This window comes from Triplophysa dalaica, chromosome 4, assembly GCF_015846415.1.
Source record: "Triplophysa dalaica isolate WHDGS20190420 chromosome 4, ASM1584641v1, whole genome shotgun sequence".
NCBI lineage: Eukaryota > Metazoa > Chordata > Actinopteri > Cypriniformes > Nemacheilidae > Triplophysa > Triplophysa dalaica.
The window spans coordinates 24,897,020-24,919,173 of record NC_079545.1 but is presented as its reverse complement, the minus strand read 5'-3'; the positions used below and the strand labels follow the sequence as shown (position 1 = coordinate 24,919,173).

The window sequence follows — 22,154 nt, the reverse complement described above, 5'->3', positions numbered from 1 at the left end:
TGGAGCCGAGGAGTCTGGAACCTTCACAACACCTGCCAGCTCATTCAGTTCTGTCAGCAGACACATGGAGAAAACATGCCCGATCCTCAACTACAAAACACTGCGTTTTCTTTACATCGCACAAGTCAACAAACACTCCGTGGCTTACAGCCCAGAATAGCCATTGAGCCTCACGAACACAAACATCTTTGGATTTTTCCTAAAAAAGACATGACAGGTGTTTTCAAACTGTTTTCTGGCAGTCATACAGGTGGGTCTACATAAGGTTACAGATATTCTGAGCTGTTCAGGAACGAGTCTGAATGGAGAAACAAAGTATCCCATTTAGTATCATATTTACTTAACATGTTTACTTGGAAAAATGGACTTAAGTATGACTTTCTGTTGCTACAAAAAGAAACCATATTGTCTAAAACCCATTACACATTGTGCTCTAGTTGAACATGTGGTCTGCGGGGTTTGGTGAGGTAATCCCCGGGGAACGGTTCTTTAAGCAAACTCGAAAAAAGTTGAACAGTTTCTGACATGTGGAGGCCTGACGTAAACCAACAGCACAAACAAATCCTGCCGTTGTGAAACACTTTAATACTGAAAAAAATATAACCTGGAGCGATGTTTCCAGTATGAGGGATTAACTTTACTATCCGAGGATGCGGGAACAAGGCATCTTATGGGTGAAATAGTCAAACAGTTAAATAAGTTAAAATAGAAGGGGGCATTTCCCAGGCGAATGTGTGAGAAGCATGTGGGGGGTGGGCAAAGGAGCAGTGTAGTCTATGCAGATGTCAGAGGTGAGCCACTGTAGGAGTGAGACCCCTCATTCAGATTCATTCATTCGTTCTACGCTCTCATTGAGGACAATGACACGCACTGAGGGCTCTCATATGTAAATGAAACCCTACAGAGGGTACAATTCATCAAGTACCCATACTTGCCATAAAGACCAATAAAGTGATGGCCATCCATCCATAGATGAATAGTTGTTTTCAATGTAATTTACAATGATGCCAACAAAAACTAAAATACAGCATTGGATGAAAGGATGCATTTTCAATGGAAGCTCAAAATCTGCTTATTTTGGGACAATTCAGGACAATGCATCTGAATATTCTTTTAAAGATGTTACATAAACCTTTTTATAATGGAATTATGCTTTTTAATCTTTGTGTGTGTTTGTTGTCCGTGTCATTTTTGAATGAACAGTATGCACTGACATTTCATTTCATAAGATTTATAAAAATGATTGTTTTTCAGTAATGCTGAATCAAGTCTAGACAACGTTTCAAAAATGTATTTTTTCGCTTTGTTTTAACCTTGTGTCCACACTGAGATGCATTGGAAATGCTTTTCAAAGTGGATATATTTGCAAACGCTGTTTTCACGTTGACGAATAGGCGTTTCAAAATGATTTGTTCGTCGTGTCGCAGTTCCCTTCAGTTTGATTGCGTTATGTCGGTTGACGTCGGTTTGTATAGAATGCTTTTTTTTCAAATGAACAGAATTTTTACTCGCAGTTGTTTTTGGAACTTCATAAATTTTAAGTTACCAGCAGCAACATCACCACCTCATGGTTCATCTGTTTAAAAAATGACTTTGACATTCATCTTCGACATTACAACAAGATCAACATAACAGAAAAACAATTAAAACAATTTCATCTTCCAAAAGTCAACAATTAAAAACCATAGAAAACAAGTATGTTTTCAAGCGGGATTTATAAACATCAACTGCGACTGAAAATGCACAATCCCCCTTAGTTATCAGGTGAGTTTTCGGAACTGAAAGCAGTTAAATGACCTTTGAGATCTACCAGAGTTCATATGAGTCAAGTTCGTAATATACTTTGGGGCCACATCATGGACAGCTTTAAAAACGTACAGCAACACCTTACACTGAATCCGATATTTAACCGGAAGCCAATGCAACTTTTCCAAAACTGGAAGAATATGCTCCCCTTTCTTTGTACTAGTGAGGAGCCTCGCAGCTGCATTTTCGACCAATTGCATTTTTGAAATAAGAGATTGGCTCACTCCCAAATAAAGTGCATTACAGCAGTCCAAACGGGAGGAGATAAATGCATGAAACACGTTCTCAAGATAAGAAACAGAATAAAAAGATTTCATTTTTGCAAAAGCTCTAAAGTTTGATCATCAGATAAACGCTGTGATAAAGGGTTGCTTTTTCAGTTAAGGGCTGAGTCAGAAATTACACCCAGATTTCTTATTTGGGACTCAACAGTTGTAGTTCATGAACAAATTTTAGGATATTCTATCTTTTCTAACTAGCTGTCCTTCCTTAACCTTTGTTTAACAGTTCAGCATGAGATGTACGGATGTAATTCCCCAGATGAGAATCTGATCTGAGGGGGTGGCTTGGTTAAATCCTGTGGTCTCCCTCTGGATGAGCCATGCAGTGCCTTCAGGGCAGTGCGCCTGATGCTGACCAGCTAAGCCCAAAAACAACAACTGTACCACAACCCAATGACACGCCCCTGCTTCCAGTCTTACCATGCTTTAAGAGACGCACTATCACTCTCTTTTTTTTACTGAGGACACTACTGTTCACTTTTTCCACATAAATGCTCTGCTGGGTTGCTAGTGAGCATTACTGTGCGTCATCATGTGGACAAGAGGGTCATAAAGGAAGAATGACTTGAAGGCAAGAGTTATCACAATTTAGGAAAAAGTAACCCATTTAAAGGTCCAAACAATGTGTAATTTTTGGGAGGATCTATTGACAGAAATGCAATATAATATTCATAACTGTGTTAGAGGTGTATCAAGGCCTTATATAATACATTTGTGTGTTTTTATTACCTTACAATGAGCTTTTTTTATCTACCTACACCCCGGTACGTGGCTTACGTGGAATTCGCCATGTTGTTTCTACAGTAGCCCTAAAAGGACAAACTGCTCTACAGAATGCGTTTCGTAAATACATGATCTTCTTCAGCAAAGAAGCAAAACGTGACGACATCTTAGTCCTGTGTCAGCCACCATCGTGCTTTTTGTGGTTAGCCATTGTTTGCTAAATTCACAACCTCACCACTAGATGCCGCTAAAATTGATACACGGGACCTTTAAAAATACTAAAGTTGAATTTTAAAAAATCATTCTAGTTAGTACATTGTTGACATTCAAACTGTGGTCTTAAAGTCTTCGTATTTATGATCCTTTGAGGTGCTGTGGTTAGTAGATTAACTGAATATACAAATAATAAACAAATATGACAAACATTTAAAAAAAGGTCAAATAAAAGAATAAATGGCTTTGAAATTCAGACAATTGTGACCATGGACGGCAAAACCCGTTTTATGGGTAAATTTTTTCCAAATTGAGATTCTTACATCATCCGAAAGTTGAACAAAGAAGCTTTCTATTGATGTATGGTTTATGAGGATAGAACAATACCTGGCGGAGATACAACCGTTTAAAACTCTGGAATCTGAGAGTGCCAAAAGATGGAAATATTGCGAAAATTCCCTTTGAAGTTGTTAATCGGAGGCACTGTAGCAGGCCATCCACCCACAGAAATAAAGTTTTGATATATTTACGGAAGGAAATTTACCAAATAACTTCATTTACCATGGTCCTTACTTTATATCCTAATAATATGTGGCATAAAAGAAAAATCGATAATTTTGTAAGTTGTATGTATTTTGGGATTTTACTAAAAATGTTCCTGTGTTACTTAAGACTGGTTTTGTGATCCAGGGTCACAATTTACTTCACAATTATCTGACACTCCGACCTTTTTCACCTAAGTTTTGAAATGGATTAGTCTGTGAAAGTGCATAAGAAAATGTGTTGACGATGACAGTAGGCCTACAAGATCATTTGTCCAATGAGTGCAATAGTCCAATATGAAGCATACCTTAGATTATTTGTTACAAGTTTGTCCTGTTTACCTCTGTTTAAGGTTGTTTCTTACCATAAATGGTACTATACTGCAACGAAAGTCCATCACAATAAAACACTGCGACATACTGCAAACATTTTTAACAGAGGCCATTGTTTACATTAGATCACTGGATATTTATTCTTGTCCCAGTGGAATAGAAACAATGGTCGAATGGTAACGGGAGGTCTGAGCTTTTACTGCCATCGACAACAGCGTGCAATTCTCTCACCTCATCAGAAACAGAAACAAACGAAGGGATGGGAATAACTCACACAAGTCAATACTTCCGACGGCTGAACATATAAGATCAAACGGTAGCGCGCACACATGACCGCGCTCAGCAATGCGTAAAAACGATGCACAGACATCATACATATCAATCACACTTCAAATAAATGAATGAAAATAAATGGAAGTGTGAGAGGACATCAACGTTTTCATAGTGTACTGCCAAATGTGTATATTAGTTCGCGTTTTAGGGGGTTTGGTATGGTTATATTCTCAGTTTAATTGTGTATGATAAGAATTGATATTATGGAGGCAGAAACCCAATTTACAAAAAGTGCAATAACACAAATAGTATTTAAACATCTAGACAAACACCTTGGTAGCGTTTCACATGCTTTAATGCATTTCAAGGAATACCGAGTCAAGAAAAAGTCGTTATGTGTATTTGCGCTTCTTTGGTATTAAGTATTAAACCGTTGAATATCTCTGTAAGTCGACATTTATCTCTTGTTACTTCACAAAAGACTTTTCCACGCGAATAAAAGTTTGCACAGATTAGTTAAATTGAAACAATAACAAACGAAAACTTACCGAGAATTGTGACTAAACGCGCTCTGTTTTAAACAACACTTGAAGTTTTAATCCACGTGAATAAAGTCCGTCACAGAACTGACCACCAGTCAACTATTCAGTTGTTTATCTTGAAAAAGCATAACAAAGGAAAATTAGGGGAAAACGGCTTTTTTTCTGGTTAGGTTTGACAACTCTATCACAAAGGTAACAGCAAAATCTATGGGTGGTTGCACACATGCATGCTATTCGCCGCGAAGAGTGACGTCATCGGCGGGAGGAGTCTCTGCGCTGTGGTTTAATGTACTTCTGTTTAATTGGGTACTTTAATCACAGACTATAAACGCAACGCAGTTGCTAAATATTTTCGTATCCATTGATCTTTAAAAAATACTTTTTTCTTATTTGTCTCAATAATAAAAGTTGGTTTTATTCTAATAAAGACCTATTTCTTCTCTCTTGAGATTAACTATGAACCACCGTCTTCTCAATCCCCACCTGAAGTTTGTCTGGGCATGATCAGATGATAAAAGCCGAAACTTGACTTCTGATTTTGGACCAGACTTGTCCTGCCTTTTGCTGCCTAATTCCCGTTCAAATATTATGAACATGCCAAGATCCTGAACATTAAAAAACAAAGTAGTTTGTGATGAGCTGTGGCATGTATGTGTTGTTAATACTTTATTCATAGCTGTGAGGAAATGTTGCAAGCTTTAAAAGATACAAAGAAAATATCTCAAAACAAGAGCCTCCTTATAGCATTCTGCAGTTTTCATTTCCTCTCTAACACAATTGTGCACAAACATGATTGTAATTGTTAGGATTTTTATTTTAGCAAGTCTTTGACTCAAGGGTTGTTGATTTGGATGCTTTAGCTTCCCTAGATTTCACCTTCCTGTACACGATGTCACTTATTTAAGTGATTATGCGTACACTTTTCCTCACTCACTTTTGCCATTTTCCACAGATATCTTAGGTACTTAATACGTTTGCCAATATTTTACTTTTCAAGTGCAAGAGTCTATAGAAGCAATGAGGCATAGGCATTCCTAGTCCCAGGTGGTTTTCATTTGGGAGACGCTCGTGTTCCATTAGGTCATTTATTATTTCAGGAGAAGCAAAATTAACTTTGAAGACAATGTTGCACTGGTAGACGGCTGGACAGCCAAGGACTCGCCCTGTCAAATGAGTGAACAGTTCTGGAATTTGACAGAGAAATTATAAATAAAGTAAAATGTTGAAAAGTAATAGATATTCATGCTGAAGTGTGTGTGCTAAATATAGATACACAGCCTTTCCACTCCCTAAATATTTTTTGTAACATTTCCAAATTTGAACATTTTAGACTTTTTGAAGCATACACCCCATCTGAGTTCATGGTTTGCTCAATCTTGTGTGCTTTTCATCTTTATCATGCTGGAAAATCAGTTTGGCTTTGATTTCAACAAGCTTTCCTATTTCACTTTCTTAAAAATGTTCCAGATGTCGTCACCTGGATTCTAAGCAAACGCAACTCCAAACATTCTTCCTTTTCTAGTCACTTTACCAAAGAAACCACTGAAGTGCAGATAAGATTTCTGACTTATTTCACAGAATCTCTGAATTTTTTCAGTGTTGCAACTGACCTCTTAATCATGACAACTGCACTTCATGCCGTTGCTTAGTTTGGTAACAGTCTATAAATAGTAGTGTCTGGGTTGTCTACTTTTTAATTTCGTTGCCGTGTACATCACTTTGTTCCAACAAAAGTTTGAAAAGGCATTTTTAGTCCACATTTTTGCAGTTATCATCTCTATCAAGCTTTCAGAACATTGACATTTGATGCTTGATCTGTATTTACGTGTACAAAGATGACCCATGAAAGTTCAGTTTGGAAAGTGTGTGTTAATCATATCACACGATTTTCATGATTAAATGTAAAAAAAATAAACTGTAAATAGGGAGGAGTGTTTTTTGATTTTGAGAAAATGAGGTTTATTCACTGAATAGGTCCATATATTTACACCCCATTCATCACATATGTAATCCTCAACATTTTCCAGACAGAATTTGCACTTCAAATACTTTCTTTATAGAAACAGAATTTTTCTGTTGAGTCACATCTAACAATGCCAGAACAACATTTTTCAACCATATGAAAGAAAGATGTTATGATCACATTTGATCCTTTGGCTGAACATTTTTCAGTGTTGGGAGCTGTGCTCAGCGGAAATTTTAACGTTGTGATGTTATTGTGTAAGCAGACGTGATTCAATCTTGCATAACAGCTGGCTGGATGGCCAGATGCCTGAAAACACCAGACAGCACATCAGGCCAGGCACAAAAATAGACACTACACTAGCCTATATAGTGCTTGTAAACACTATCATCTGTTATGGGAGAAGGTACAAATGAAACACTGGTTTAAGCAATAAAAGTACCAAATCTTTGTAAATACCAGGACCGCTATGGACTTAAAATGAATAAAAAACATGCTAAAAAAACCTTTAGATCCTCTAGGGGTTTCGCTGATGTTGACAAAATGAATCTCATGCCTTATCAATCAAATAAATAACAGATGATCTGAGGGACTTTCAAGACCATAGTTTATTTCATGGTAGTAAGAAAGTATACACATTGGGGTCCCTTTATAGTGAGTTCTAAAGCTATACATTTAATTTTAATTTTCTTTTATTTAATTTCTGACACCGGAAACATTGACTCTTCCAGCGATTGGTGGATTTCCCAAACCATTGTTACATACAATAAACGACGGAAGCAAGCATTTACCATCATTGTAAAAGAAACAAAGAGCAAAACATAAGCATGTCTACTTAAATTATTGCTATAAAAATGAATAAAAAATAAACATACATTGGAATATGATAATGAACAGAAGATTTCATAGTGTAAAACTGAAATGAAGACATGCTTTACATGCCAGGCAAAATGATGACACTAGAGTTTGCTAATGTGGTAAGAAGTACAAGAAACGTTATACATATTAAACTAGAAGTAACAGCAAGTCCATCCTGCATATCTCATTCCAAATAAGCTATCTTTCTGATTCTAATAATAATAAAATGCTATCAAAAATATACTGAGCCAAGAAAATGATGGAATTTGCTGTTACATATAAAAATCACATTTATAAAGGCTAAGATCTTTCAGTCCATGTTTTGTCGAGAGTTGGGAGAACATATAGGCCTATAATGTCATTATATCTTTAAACATAAAAAAATGAATCAATGAAAATAAAATCAATAAAAATGACACTGTCTGCAATACAGATTTTCAAAAAGCAAATATCTGTGGATTCATTTCATATCTGTAATTTGGTATAAAGGGTATGGAGGCAATGATATCTGTATCAAGCCCCATTGACATCCAGATCACAAAGAGCTACAGTACATATTGCACCTTGAGAGCAACCCATTATGTACCCAATCTCAGGCACATTAAAGTATGTTAAGTTAAATCTCTTAATAACACAAGAGAAAGTTAAAGTTTGAGAACTCATGAGAATAAATGAATGTTGTCTGAGAGGTAGAGAGAGAAACACGTGTGAAGTTTTTAGGGCAGAAAGACAGAATCTGTCCGTGCTGTTATTTATATGATTTTGAAGAAATGGAATTCAGGTCCGCAAAAGCTCTTCGTTCAAATTCCTTTCTAAACTTTAAACATAAACAACCTTATCCCCTTTCTCATAAACAGTCAAGTCCCATACCATCCAGGTTTCCCGACAGCCTACAGGTTCTTGTCTCTGTTTGGATCTCAATGCGGTTTAGACAGAACTCGCTCTAGGCTGCTTTCTTTGTTTTAGTTGTGCCACTTGCCACCAACTATATGTACTACACATGTTATCATCAGAATAGGATCTAGACCTTTTTTGGTTTCTTTTCAAGCTGCATTATCAATATGACAAGACAAAAGATTGAATTAAAATATTTGATACACCGAGTGTACTTTATTTTCTTAGTAAATCTGGTCAGTTGTACCATATGCCGGGTATGCTTTAATGGAAGTGGACATAGCTTTGTCACATATTACAATGAAGTCCAATTAACTTTACATGAAACTGAAGACTAAACAGTATTAGTGCAAAATAAATCTGATTGTAAAATCCGTAAGGTACCCAACATGATGTCAAGGCAAGAAAGTAGCAAAAACTTTTCGCCCAGTGATGCATCAGGTACACATTTCAACAGTCTATTGTGAGTTTGTACCTGATTGCATTCAACTGAACGAAAAATGAAAAGAACCTGTGTGCTTTCAAAAGAAGAGAGAAACTCAACGATGAATCTGGCAGAAAGAAGAGAACGTGAGATATCTACAAGAAAAGGAACGTCCAGTCTGACACTCTAAGGTTCTCACCATTTCTCCAACCTGCTTTCACCAGTCCAATCGTTCATATATTCACGCCACATGTTCACCAGAACTGAACCTGCATTATTTGGTAAAGGCAGCCACCACAGCCCACAGCAGCTCGTTGGTGTTGGTCTTCAAGCTTTCACCCTCGGGTTCAAGGTCCAGCAGCTGTCGTACTCTCTTCATGGCCAGATCGTACTGGTCGTCCAGTAGCGGTGCGAACGCGTTCTCTAGCACGTCAGAGGAATGGGCGAGGAAAATAAGGGCTAGAACGCGCTTGTCCATTCGGTGAGGGTCGTTCACCCACTTGTCCAGCACGGACTCTTGCACCTTCTTAATAAGGCGCTGTTTAATATTATTGTTGGTAAGTGGGTGCGTGGTCATGTCAAAGAGAAGAAAGTTCTGTTTCTCTGTGGTGAGGACACCCTTCTCCACGAGGTTCTTGGCCAGGCGCTCTCGGACATTACGCAGCTGATAATGAAGCTTTAGTGGGTTCCATGTCTCACCTGCAAACAAAAAAGACTTTATATCTGCTTATAATCACAGTTGTTTTTTGACAAGGGTAGATATTCAACTGTTATACTGTGACGTGTGACCCCCTTAGTCTGATCAGTCTTAAAGGTTTCCTCTCCTTCCATCCTTGAGCTGTTATATAATCTCTTTCGACAACAATTTATTGCTCAAACTTAAAATACTAAGAAAGAATAATAACAACTGACTGTAAACAGCTGTAAAAATGTCGGGTGTTAAGAGGTAAAGCTCCCATAAGGGCTGTATATTTGTGGAAATTGACTCAAGAACAGTTTAAGATATAAAAATAAGGACTTCACCTGCTTGCACAATGTCTTGACGGTATTTACATGAGGCATTTTTTAAACCAAAGGTTTAAGAGTTAACAAACATCAAAGTTTAATTTCAACAATTAATTTCACTCTTTGACATGTTCTTACTCAGTCAGTATCAAAGATGGTTATATTTTCACGCAATGTTCTATATTATATAAATCACAAAAAATGACCTTCCCTGTGGGCGGAGCAATACATGAATTTGTTTACTAAGATGATGGAACTGGCGAATGCAGAAACGTTAACGTGGAAACAATATCACACTTTTCCGCAGGCAGGGGATGGGCGGCTGTGTGTACCAACCCGAACCTATAACTTACAGAGTGTGGTTGTAATCACTATGAGGATGCTCAGGAAGCAGCAGGAGTAAAATTCGTCCAGTTAAGAGTTGTTCTACCACTGAAATAGTTTTAGAGACAGTATTTTAAGGCTGAAAAACTACAAAGAGTTTGATCCTCAAGACTGTGTTCAAAAAGAGGAGAAGCACAGACATCTCCGGATAAAAGCAGACTGTGGCAGAGCATTTGCTAGTCATAAACCAGCAGTAATTCAAGGCTGTGATCTAATTCTGAGCAGATTTTTATACTCTTTCTCCATGAGAATGACAGCTCCTACTCGTAGACTCTTTGATCTCACCCTCTGACCCTTTAGTTTTCCATTATGAGTTCATCTTTCAAATGAGCTCGTAGCCGCAATATGTGCAAGAAATCAGGTCTGGATCCAGCTTAAGATTCTTTATTTTTTCCCATGAGCATGAGAATATTTGGCAACTAATGTTGCCAGTTTGGCAACTATTTTGAGTGCATAAATTGCATTTTTTAACTAATCTAAGAATCAATACGCTTAAAGTGTTTATAATCAATCAATATTTTAGGTAAAAATGAAAATAAGACGGAGAATAAAGTAGTGAGTTTGTTCTGAAGACAGAGTAGTATTAAGGTATTCAGACTCAGAGTAAATAAACTACAAGATTGAGGAACTGAAATGATTTGTGCAGAACTCACCACTGAGTAACTCAACCCAGCTCTGCACAGTCTCAGGTGGCTGAGTGTCTTTTATGTGTTTCAGGGCCTCATCTAACAGCACATCCCCCGTTGGAGCATCCGATTTGCATATAACCTGGCAAAAGGATGGGGAAAAAAATGTCACTCAATCTAATAAACATTACAAATCCTAATGCACAAAAGCAGCAGATACAGCTAGGGAATGAGAATAGCTCATAAAAGCCCAGTTAACGTCAAAGTCCAGTTTAAAAAAAGTTTAATAAAAAGTTATCACTTACATCAGGCAATAAGAACCACAAAGGCCTCTTGACACAAATCTATAATAAAAGGGCACCCTCTAGTGGCAGAAACTGTCCTGCACACGTTAAAACAGAGTGCCAACTTTGGCAAGTATGTTAAAAATACTATATGAAGTAGATGACAATTTTTATTTTCAGGTAAACCGTACATTAGGAAACGTACCAAAAATGGCTTGAAAAATACTTAAGAAAAATGTATCACACATACATTTATGACATTGAAACAATATCTCAACATATTTACTCGTTGTGGTTTGCTTTTTGTGCAAGGAATATATCTATTTATTAAAGGAATAGTTCACCCCAGAATTACAATTCATCATTTACTCACCCTCACGTCAGTCCAAACCTGTGTGACGAACTTTCTGCTGCTGAACCCAAAACTGATATTTTGAAGAACGTGAATAAACGACAAAACTTTCATTTTTAGGTGAACTACTCCTTTAAGATATGCATTATATGTTAGAATTTTGTCTTTATATCGGTTGTACCGGTGACACCGGTTTTGGGGGATTTGCTGTGGTGTGCGGTCGAAGATGCCCCCTGCACATGACGCATTTTACTATCAATTTTAAATTAGCGGCAATTCGGGAACGGCAATTAGTTGAATAAACGGTGGGGGTTCATTATCTTTTGCTTATTGCTTATATTAAACACAGACCTTACAAAATGAATTATCACAGCACACATCAAGCAAAACAATTACGTAAAATGGAAAGGTGGACAAGGGATGTAATCGGTAGGCTGGTGGACACCGTGTATCACTGACTATCACAACAAGCCTATTCCAAACGCAAAGCTGTATACATTTCTTTATTTTGCTAAACACAAAGGAAGATATTTGGAAGAATGTCAGTAACCAAAGAGATATCATCCCCATTGACTGCCATACTATTTATTTATCAGTTTGGTTACTGATACGCTTCCAAATATCTTTCTCTGTATTCATCAGAACAAAGAAATGAATAAAGATTTGGAACAACTCGACTGTGAGTAAATGATGACAGAATTTTCATTTTTAGGTTAAACGTCCCTTTTAACTGACATCTTCAGCTCACCTCTTATGTTTTTGTGGAAAAGCACGCTCACAGGTCATTCACCGAGCAAAAGACCATGCCCACGTGCTAGTGTGCGAGAAATGTTCCCTAAACACTCTCTTCCAATGATCGCCATGTGTGTGCGAGCCCTTGGCCTCTCGTCCGCGTGTGTAGTTTGCTCGGTGTAGTTTATTTAACTGTCACTTGCATTAAAATCAAAGAAGTATTCATAATTCAGCAGCAAACAGCATATAGTTGCTCTTTAATGTGTATTGTATCGTGAATTTGTGCAATGAAGTTGTGTTTATACATCTGGATTTTAGCATCAGTTAAAGTGACTGCTGGTGGCATTCAGTTGTAAAATACAGTATAATGTGACAGATCAGAGAGTAGAAGAAATACAGATATCACTGGAGCAGATCCATCAATGCCGGTACACTCGGCTGACGGACGTTCCGCTGTGTTTGTATGTACACTGCATTTCGGTGATGAATGTTATAGAAACGGTGGATTTAACCGTGGATTTGAAGAACATTTGAAACTGATAGATGGCTGGGTCCCAGCGCTAAAAGATGCCGGACATGAACTGCACGGGGTAAGTCAAACTGAGTCATATGTGTGTGTTTCATTGGCAATCGGCGCGTACGTGCATATTGTAAAAAACAAGGAGGGATAATGTATCGTGTGATCGTTCTGTAGTTCCGTCACCCCTGCCTGCCTCCAGCAGCTCGTCTTTTTCTGGAAATAATCGTAAAGCTGTATCTCTCTTTTATAAATCTGATCAAACTAAATGCTCTTCGAAGATACGACGTATGCTATACTACTGTATAGGTACTCAAGATTCATTTGAGATTTGCAGAAAATGCATGTTACCCCATCTGTAAGGACATAAAGATCCAAAGATGATATTCACAGTTTTGCAGAAATTGCTACTATCATCTTGATGTAGGGTCAAATACAAACGAAAAATATCCAATGCTGACCAAGCATGACCCAAACAAGTCACAACTAGAAAGTTGACAGCATTCAGAGTTATATGTTTTCGAAAATCCGTTTGACCCTGCCTGTATTACAGTGTAAACACTACTGACAAATATAGAAAAATCATATTTTATTTTCAACTCCAGAATGTTAAAAACATCTCACCTTCCTGGCCAGCAGGCTTTTTCTTCTCATACCACAAGCCTCCAGATGTAACCTTCCCCGTAGAGCCAGCTCAATGAGCATACAGCCTCGCAGGCCTGATGAAATGCAGTCATTCCAGAACGAGGTGTAGCCCTTGACATAAAAACAGAGCAAGTCAGTATTCCCTTTACTTTATTCGATTTTTGCACACGTTGCTTGACAACTGCTGTGTGAATTTCTTTAAATTGCATTTTAGTAATTTGTCTGACTATCATTCCAATTCCAGTTACACATTTTTTGAGGTCAATTCTGTACTGTGTACTGTGGGACCCTAACCCTTCTGAAATCTAAAACATCAAAGCATCCTGTCATTTTTAACCCAGTGCATTTTGAATACACCTTACTGCACAGAATAACAAATTCTAATAACCTTTAATAATTTGCACATGCTGTCACGACTGCGACAAAATATTTTGTAAGGACAATCAAAAATGTTCGAATAAATAAACTGTTAACATTAGGGCATGTATGTACCTATTGGTCAGAGCTCATGCAATTGAATGGAGGCGGGGAGATCTGCATATTCATGAATTGTGTTCATTGTTGCAACAATTTAGAGAAAGCAATTTACATTTTGTCATTACAAAAACATTTTCTCCAGACCTAAAACTGTCCACACGCTCATGAAGAGACACGTTTATGGTATGTGATTATTTGATTGTTTCCTTAGTGACCGATCAGGCCACTGTAACCTTTTTCTTTCGGTCAAATAAATAAAGTTCTCAAACAAAGATGGATTATAAAAAAAAATGCAATTACCTTCTTATACAGAAGTATAACTTTCCAAAAAGTATGTGCATCCATCATTAAAGAAATCCAAATGACCCCAGAGGGTAAATAGATGTCTTTTGAAGCAAAACAATATGTTTGTGAGAGAACACCATGAATATTTAGACTGCGTTAACCAAGGGATATGTCAAGTATCCATGGCAACATACAGATCAGTGTGGTGAGATAACGTTGAATCTCAATGGTTCTAGCGAGTCACACGACTGGTTGTCATTGGTGCGTTTCGCCACACATAAAACAATAAGATTCAGCATTATTGATGAAGATTACAGTTAAACATTTATGATGATGTTGTTATAAGACAAAATGAACAATTGTTTGTGTTCAATTGAAGAACATCTGGAATGGCATGAGAGCATAGCCGCGGGCAGTGAGGGTGCTGCGTGTGCACCACCTGGCGTTGATCGAAAGAAAAACAGAAACGAATAAATGAAGGCAGAGACTATTTGCACGTATCTTTTCATAGTTCAGTGACGAAACAGGGTTGGCGAGATGAGAAGATACAAAATCTTTGAAAAACTGGGGTTAAAAACATGCATCACATATTTTAAAATGTACTTTACTTTGTACTGTATGTTGATTTTTTGTAAATACCAATAACATCAGCACCATTTCCTATAGATGTTACGACTGAAGGTACTTGAAAATGTCAAATGGTGTAACTAGCAAATGAGAAATATTAAACATTTTATCCACCTAGTTGGAATGTTAAAATACTCATAAAAATAAATTTATTTTTAAAATTGACACGAAAACATATTGATACACTAAAGTAGATGCCTCTCTTTTATTACACATACATTTCTCTGTGTATAATTATAGTCAAGCGTGGATTAACGCACAGCCTAGGAGCCCCACCTGTTTAGGGGCCTCTTACATGTGTTTTATTGAGGTAAATACATAGTATTCGGCTAAAGCGTATTCGCTGGGTTCGGTACCCTGGTGTGCAACAGAGTTCGGGTGTCAGCTTTTACACGAGCAATTTTTCATGCAAACCGTGCACCGTTCCGAACTAAACTGCCAGCGTGAAAGCCATCTGAAGCTAAATAACGGGGGGCTTCACCCAAAGAGCAGCATAGGGGCCCCTGACCACCTTAATCTGCCCCCGTTTATAGTTTTATGATAAAAACCAGTTACACCACTTGACCATGTTGCTTCAACACCCAAAAGCTATTGTTTGTTGAATACATTAACACTGAAAATAAGGCATGATAGTCAACAAGTTTATTTTTCTCAATGCTGGAAAAACATCTTATAAAAGGAAATCACCATGTCTTGTAGTGTATCTACAGTTAAAGGGTTAGTTGAGGGGTAGAATGAAAATTCTGTCATGGATTACTAATCTTTTCAAAACCAAAGATCTTTGTTCAGCTTCAGAAAACATTTAAATTTGAGGAGATCAGAGAGGTTTCTGATTCCACACATAGAAATCAATTCAACATACACTCAAACCGCAGAAAGTTAAGTAAAATACATCATTAAAGTAGTCCATTTGACTTCAGTGGATCAATTTTCATTGATCGTCAATCAGTGGATCGATTTTCATCGAAGAATATTTTTGGTAAACAATGAAACAAAAGCAATTTATTTATAAAATGTGCATAGTCTTAAGGCTTTTCCACAGGCGGATTAAAAACTTTGATTGCGGCTTTTGTTCACGTGCCTGGAGCTGCTGAAGTTACAGTAAAACACAATTTGGTGGCACTCAAGCACAAAACAGTCTTGCCGAGCACACATAAACAAAAGGAAGCAAGATTAATTCAGAAGAATGAAGTTGCTTAGAGCAAACTTATGTTACAGGGTATTTCTGGTTTTCATTAAGCTCCATCTATGTCAGTGATTGAATTTTCACATTCACTCGGCTCATCGACAAGGAAAATAGTCTTGGTATGAATGCCAAAAAACGTCTTGAAAAACGCTGGCAATAACTGCGTGCGATTATCGTCCCGGTGTGTCCTGTTAGCACTGAATTTATGTTCAAATGTGAGTTCAAAGGACATTACTTGATTCTGCTCCATTATTAAATCACGTATGTATATATTACATTATATGATATTATATTAAATATTGCTGTAATGTTAAATGAATGGAATAGAAATATGCATTAAAGGAGCAATGTGGGACTTTTAGGAGGATCTATTGACAGAAATGCAATATTGTATACATAACTATTTCTTAAGAGGTGTAAAATACCTTACGTAAGGAACCGTTGTGTTTGTATTACCTTAGAATAAGCTACTTCTATCAACGTACAGCTTGAGCAGGCTTATATACATTGAATTCGCCATGTTGCGCCACCAATCTTTGTAGAGTAACACTAAACGGACAAACAGCTCTACAAAGCAAGTTTCCTCTGCCTATACCCTGCGGTAAGTAGTCCGGTTGTCCCTGACTTTACAAAGGGGAGGGGGGGTGGTGAACATCTACTAACGTACTCCTAAATGCTATCTTGCTGTCATATAATATTAGCGCAGGTCCTAGCTCCTGCATGACTTTCATCCTTCTTTTTATCCTTTACATCCACTGACCCTTTATTTTATGTAATAAATAAGACATTGTTCTTTCTATAGTCTTTCTAATGCCGGTGTGGTGTCTTCCCTGCATCAACATGAGAAGTCACACGGTCTCACCCGACGACATCTTTTTGTACTGTGGCGGCAACTGTCGTGTTTCGAAAGGAAAGGGTGAACGGAGGACTGCGAGATTGGTTGCAATTCTCCGACTCACCACTAGTGGCCGCTATAAATCCCACTCTAGACCCTTAAAGCTAAATATTTCTACTAATGTCGAGGAACAGAATTATTCTATTGATCATAGCTTATCTATGACTTTCAGAGCTTTAATTCTTAAGTTGTGGATAAGGAACCACTTTCTCAAAAAAATATGATACTGAACATTTCCAAATAGTAGTTTAATTTATATTACATCTTTAAATACCATCAAAAATTAGTGATATTTGACTGAATTGCCCAAAACAAAAAGGTTTGTTCTAGAGATCCGATGGTGTGGCGGTTAGACTAGTTGAGATTTCAATTTAAAATCAAATTAGAGAGGCATAAATGGACACATATGGCGTTGATGAATAATGATGAAATATCAATGTATTTCTGGGGTCATACCATATGACAAGTATACCCAAGAATACCTGACACACCCTAAAATTGTCAAATTATATAGTTTCTAAGCTTCGCATGCACAGTTAGTGTCACCAGGGGCTCTCTGTGATTTCATGTCTTCTTGCACAATATAAAGAAAATTGATACATCACCATAACATTTCATGAATTGGACTTGACTCACATGATTTCCCAAATTAATTATAATGTTTAGAACAATAGTGTTTCATTTACTATTATATAGGACTAATGTAAGATTATGCCAAGCTATCTTATATGGTGTTTTACTGATAATTTCATTATTTTTGAGTTTTTTGGTGTCAAGTTTTTACAGTTACACCACAAAGACATTTCAACAATCATTTCCCCAATTATTACCGCAAAATGAGTTAAAACCAGAATTTCAATCTCATTCCTTAAAAAAGAGAATTTATGATATAAATAATTTTCTAACTTATATAAAAAATGTAACTATTTTAAATGTATTTAAAGAGCCAGTTTCTTGGATTTCCTAAAACCATCTTTATTGCAGTAACGTAGCTTGCCTTCAATGTTAACGATCTGCAAAGTTGTTATCATAAAAGTCCATGATAAACAACGATCTTACATCTCAAAATAAAGAGTCAACTCTGAATCACAAGAACGAGTCGTTATACTTTCAAAGCTCAGGCCTGTAATATTCAGACGTTACATTTGCATAATCACCACCTGCCCGCAAAAAAACAAACACTCTGACCTGCCCACAAACACTTCTGATAGTTCGTGTGTTCACATCCTTAAGAGGAGACACTGTGTTCTGTGCTACAAAATCAAGCATGTAGTTGTTTTTACTTCCAAATCCGAAGGGTGATGATGGAAAGAACCAGAGGATGCAAATATTTCCCCCATGATTGCACAGCAGTATAATAAAACCTTAAGTTTTTTTTACTTGTGATTTAACTAGTTTCTCCGACCTTGGAAAGTTTAACGCATTTCCAGAAAAGCTGGGTCAGCATGACTTTATTTCGACCGATAAACATCGTTGAATCACAACCTTTAAGTTTGATTAATAAGACGTGACAGTTATATCTTCTATTGAATGTTGAAAATCGCTAACTTTTTGTATGTGGTGTGCACTTACAGCAGCTATTACTGTCCTACTGAACATCTGATAATCAGGTGTGAGCCCACTATTTTCTAAAATGTGTCATTTAATGTAGAGTGTATGTCTTTTTTATTTCTTGGATTCATGATAACGGATGTGTGTAGATTTTGTGTATGAGCTGCCTGTAAGATTTCATAAGTCAGTCATGTTAGCATTGCGGCTAACGCATATAACAATTGCAATATTTTTTAAGTTTAGCTGTGGGTCCAGTTCGCTAACATTCACATTTATGCATTTGGCATACGCTCATATCCAAAGTGACTTACTGTCTTTTGATTGTATAATACATTTTCTTACTGACTATGTGCAATCCCCTGGGATCGAACCCACGACCTTGGCATTGCTAGTGCCATGCTCTTATGCTCTTATTGTTTCATAAGTCAGTCACGTTAACATTGCGGCTAATGCATTAATGTTGCTTTAATGTACCGCGTTTACTTTTTAGCTGTGGGTTCTTTCCCTTCCATAAGCGTCATTATCTTTATAACATAAATCGATGCCATTTTTGTAAAAAATGAAACGCAGTCTAGCGGGGAGCAATCAAACGTGGGTTCGGACCAGGCAATCGAACTAAATGTGAAACCACCCTAATTTACTGGGACACAAAAAACTGAGCATCACACGATCATTGACCCTCATACAGATAAGCAAACAAAAGGAACATTTGACCTTCAGTAACCTGTGTGTTGGGCTGTACATTATATAATAAGGAAGAGATTTTATCCATGATGGAAAAAGACAGCAATACAAAAAAGGAGTGCTGTGTGAACAAGCCGTGTGAATACACCCTATTGATTCAAGTCTGCATCAATGCAGTGACAAGAACATATTTGGTATACAGCCAATTAAAATCATTCACAAACCATCTATATACATGCAATTGTACTGACAAATATAGTCTCAGGGAACCAGTCTCATGGACTGTGACCTGACACTTTAAAATTAATTTTAGTGGTGACCAGCAGACACTTTTTTTGAAAGTATAAATGAAAGGGGCAGTTATGCATTAATGAGACACTTTACATACACCAGACCATGATGCCTACAGTTCACAGGCCATTATAAACTCGATGTAAAGGTCAATCGATACAGTTACAGCAGTCATTGCTCAACCACCCCGGCTCGTTTTGGTTGAGCAATATTTGCAAGTTTACATACTTCTGCAGTCATACTAGTTACCCCAAAACCACAGAACAAAACGTCTATACATTATTTATTCTACGTCACCACCTTGGACAAGCAATAAGTACCTACGAATAACCCCAGTCTTAATGCTTTAGAGCAGCGGCGTCCAATCCTGTTCCCATAAAAAGCAACTTCTTACCTTAACCCAACACAAACTACCTACAATTTTCAAGTAATCTTTTAAGATCTTGATATGCAGGTTCAGGTTTATTTGCTTAGTGATGAAGTTGAACACCGCAGTACATTAACCTCGCAGAGCTGAATAAGACAAAACTGAAAGATCAACATTGGATTGGTCCCAAAAGATTTCTTGCACTTTTTTATCAAAGGTGTCTGGGTTGACATGGTTCGTAGTCAAGCTTATGAGGGTGTAACTTGGGTCGTTATCAGTGTTGGGTAAGTTACCCTGAAAAAGTAATTAATTACTAGTTACTCATTACATATTCAATAGTGTAATTAGATTACGGTCCAAATTACTCTGTCCAAAAAGTATTTAGTTACTCATTACTTATTACTTTCTATATCCTACATCAACCTTTATTAGTTAAGTGATTCAAGGATAGACATGAAACGGCTTATTTAATTCATTCAAATAAATAATAATATTAACTGACCAAAGTATTACAAATGTGAGAATTATACATTAAAGCACAGATTTAAAATAAGACTTTGAATTTTGATGTCAATTGCACTATTGCACACGCATATATTTCACAAAGTATTTAGTTTAATTACATCAAAAGTAACTGTATTTAAATTACAGAAAACATGAGTAATCCCTTACTTTACTTTTTCAAGGGAAAAGTAATTAAATTACAGTAACTAATTACTTAGTAACTAGTTACACCCAACACTGGTCGTTATGAGTACAAGGATGGGTCTCAAAGGCTGTCGCGTTCGTCTTAAGTCAAGCTTGACGAGTGCATGATAACGTCACAAAATGTCATTTTTAAAGATATGTCAAATTGTTGTGTTAGTTTGGTACGTTTCTGAACTCTCAAATAGCTCAAAGCAAACCGCTAGCTTTCATCTGAGCAATACCGTGGTGCGATTTCCATTAAAAACAACAACCGTGTTTCCATCTGTAGATAAAAGAAGGTTGTCTTCGGCTTTGTCTCTATAGAAAATGTGAATTATAACGATCAAGCGATTAACTGGCTAACGTTTAATATAGACAACCGACATCCGATATCTCTTAAATTTAAGCGAAAACAACAACCTCACGGTCTTTTAGCCCCAAGAGCAGCACTTCCTCCATTAAGGTAAGTCTGGTTTCCTTCGAGTCGCCGCTGTCATCGTCGTCCGGCTCGTCTCCGCGGCGGGGCTCGTGGTCCTCGTCGCCGGATCCGCGCTCTCGATCTGCGGCTGCCGCGCTGCGCGAAGCCTCGGTGCGTCTCTGCACCAGGCCAGAGCTCCGCTGGGCCAGAGTAGTCATCTCTCAAAACACACCGAAACAAATCCTCCCTCCCAGACAACTCCTGTCGGAGATCAAAATGTCTTACTCGGCCCGATGCATAAATGGATTTAGGGGTAAAGGGAGTTCAATATAGATGTGTTGTGGAGAAAGGGCCCGTCGCGATCCTAAAGGCGGACCGACATACGTGTGTACGCGGATCCTCTCCGTTTTAATATGGCGACCTGACGTGACGAGAGAAGCGAGTGGATGTGGCATCTCGACACTCAGGTTAACGACTCCAAACCTAGTTACCTGCCTACCTAGACATTTGATAAGTAGGCTTTGTGACATTTGGTGCCATAAATGATTTATTAAAAAAACATTAGAAAATACAAACGGATTTATTTTAACACACTCCCGGTGGCTACACACCCACCGTGTCTAAAGTAAACGGGGATTTCGATCATTCATAGTAGGCTATATCAATAAATAGTAAATGTAAATGTGTTTATATTTGAATGTGTCATTTGCATAAGCGATTTTTTTAATACTTGTAAACGTTATGTGCAAGATGTAAACACTGGCCCATAAGCACTTCCGGTTTCAGTTATTATATGTGACAAAGGACAACAAAACCAGTCTTATGGGTCAATTTTTCGAAATTGACATTTTTACATCATCTGAAAGCGGAATAATTAAGCTTTCTATTGATGTATGAGTTTTTAAGGATAGGACAATATGTAGTGGAGATACAGACGTTTATAAGTCTGGAATCTGAGGCTGCAAAAAATCTAAACATTGAGTAAAAAGCCTTAAAAGTTGTCCATCAGGGGTGCTGTAGCAGGCCATCCACTCACAAAAGTAACTTTTTTAAGTATTTAGGGTAGGAAATTTACAAAATATCTTCATGGAACATGATCTTAACTTAATATCTTAATGATTTTCGGCATAAAAGAGAAATTGATAATTTTCACCCATACAATATATTTTTGGCTTTTACTAAAAAAGTTACCATGCGACTGGTTTTGTGATCCAGGGTCACATATTTAAAATGATCGTTTATTAATCTTACGAAGCCCTGTATAATAAAATCGTATTTGTTTAACGTTT

At 37.3% G+C, this 22,154-nt stretch overlaps 2 protein-coding genes across 2 annotated transcripts in view; both read right to left on the bottom strand.

The window, feature by feature from the left end:
* pdzd2 (PDZ domain containing 2) overlaps positions 1–4,876 on the bottom strand; it is a 73,159-nt gene extending 68,283 nt beyond the window's left edge. The window contains 1 exon segment of the mRNA XM_056745821.1: positions 4,720–4,876. The gene's annotated coding sequence lies outside the window, so the exon portion shown is untranslated.
* A 2,390-nt stretch (positions 4,877–7,266) lies between these two features.
* golph3a (golgi phosphoprotein 3a) lies at positions 7,267–21,329 on the bottom strand. The gene is made up of 4 exons (XM_056745793.1): positions 20,868–21,329; positions 13,377–13,508; positions 10,895–11,009; positions 7,267–9,551 (listed from the first exon to the last, which is right to left on the bottom strand). The coding sequence occupies exons 1-4, from the start codon at positions 21,081–21,083 to the stop codon at positions 9,127–9,129; spliced, it is 888 nt and encodes a 295-aa protein (XP_056601771.1). The 5' UTR covers positions 21,084–21,329; the 3' UTR covers positions 7,267–9,126.
* Positions 21,330–22,154: the final 825 nt, after the last annotated feature.

Excerpts from the sequence above, each read along its gene's own strand:
- golph3a (XM_056745793.1), bottom strand. The coding sequence starts at position 21,083 with ATGACTACTCTGGCCCAGCGGAGCTCTGGCCTGGTGCAGAGACGCACC. Across the intron at positions 13,509-20,867 it reads TGGGGCTAAAAGACCGTGAG|GGCTACACCTCGTTCTGGAA; the intron begins GTTGTTGTTTTC and ends TTTTATGTCAAG. Across the intron at positions 11,010-13,376 it reads AAAGCCTGCTGGCCAGGAAG|GTTATATGCAAATCGGATGC; the intron begins GTGAGATGTTTT and ends TCCTTTTGCCAG.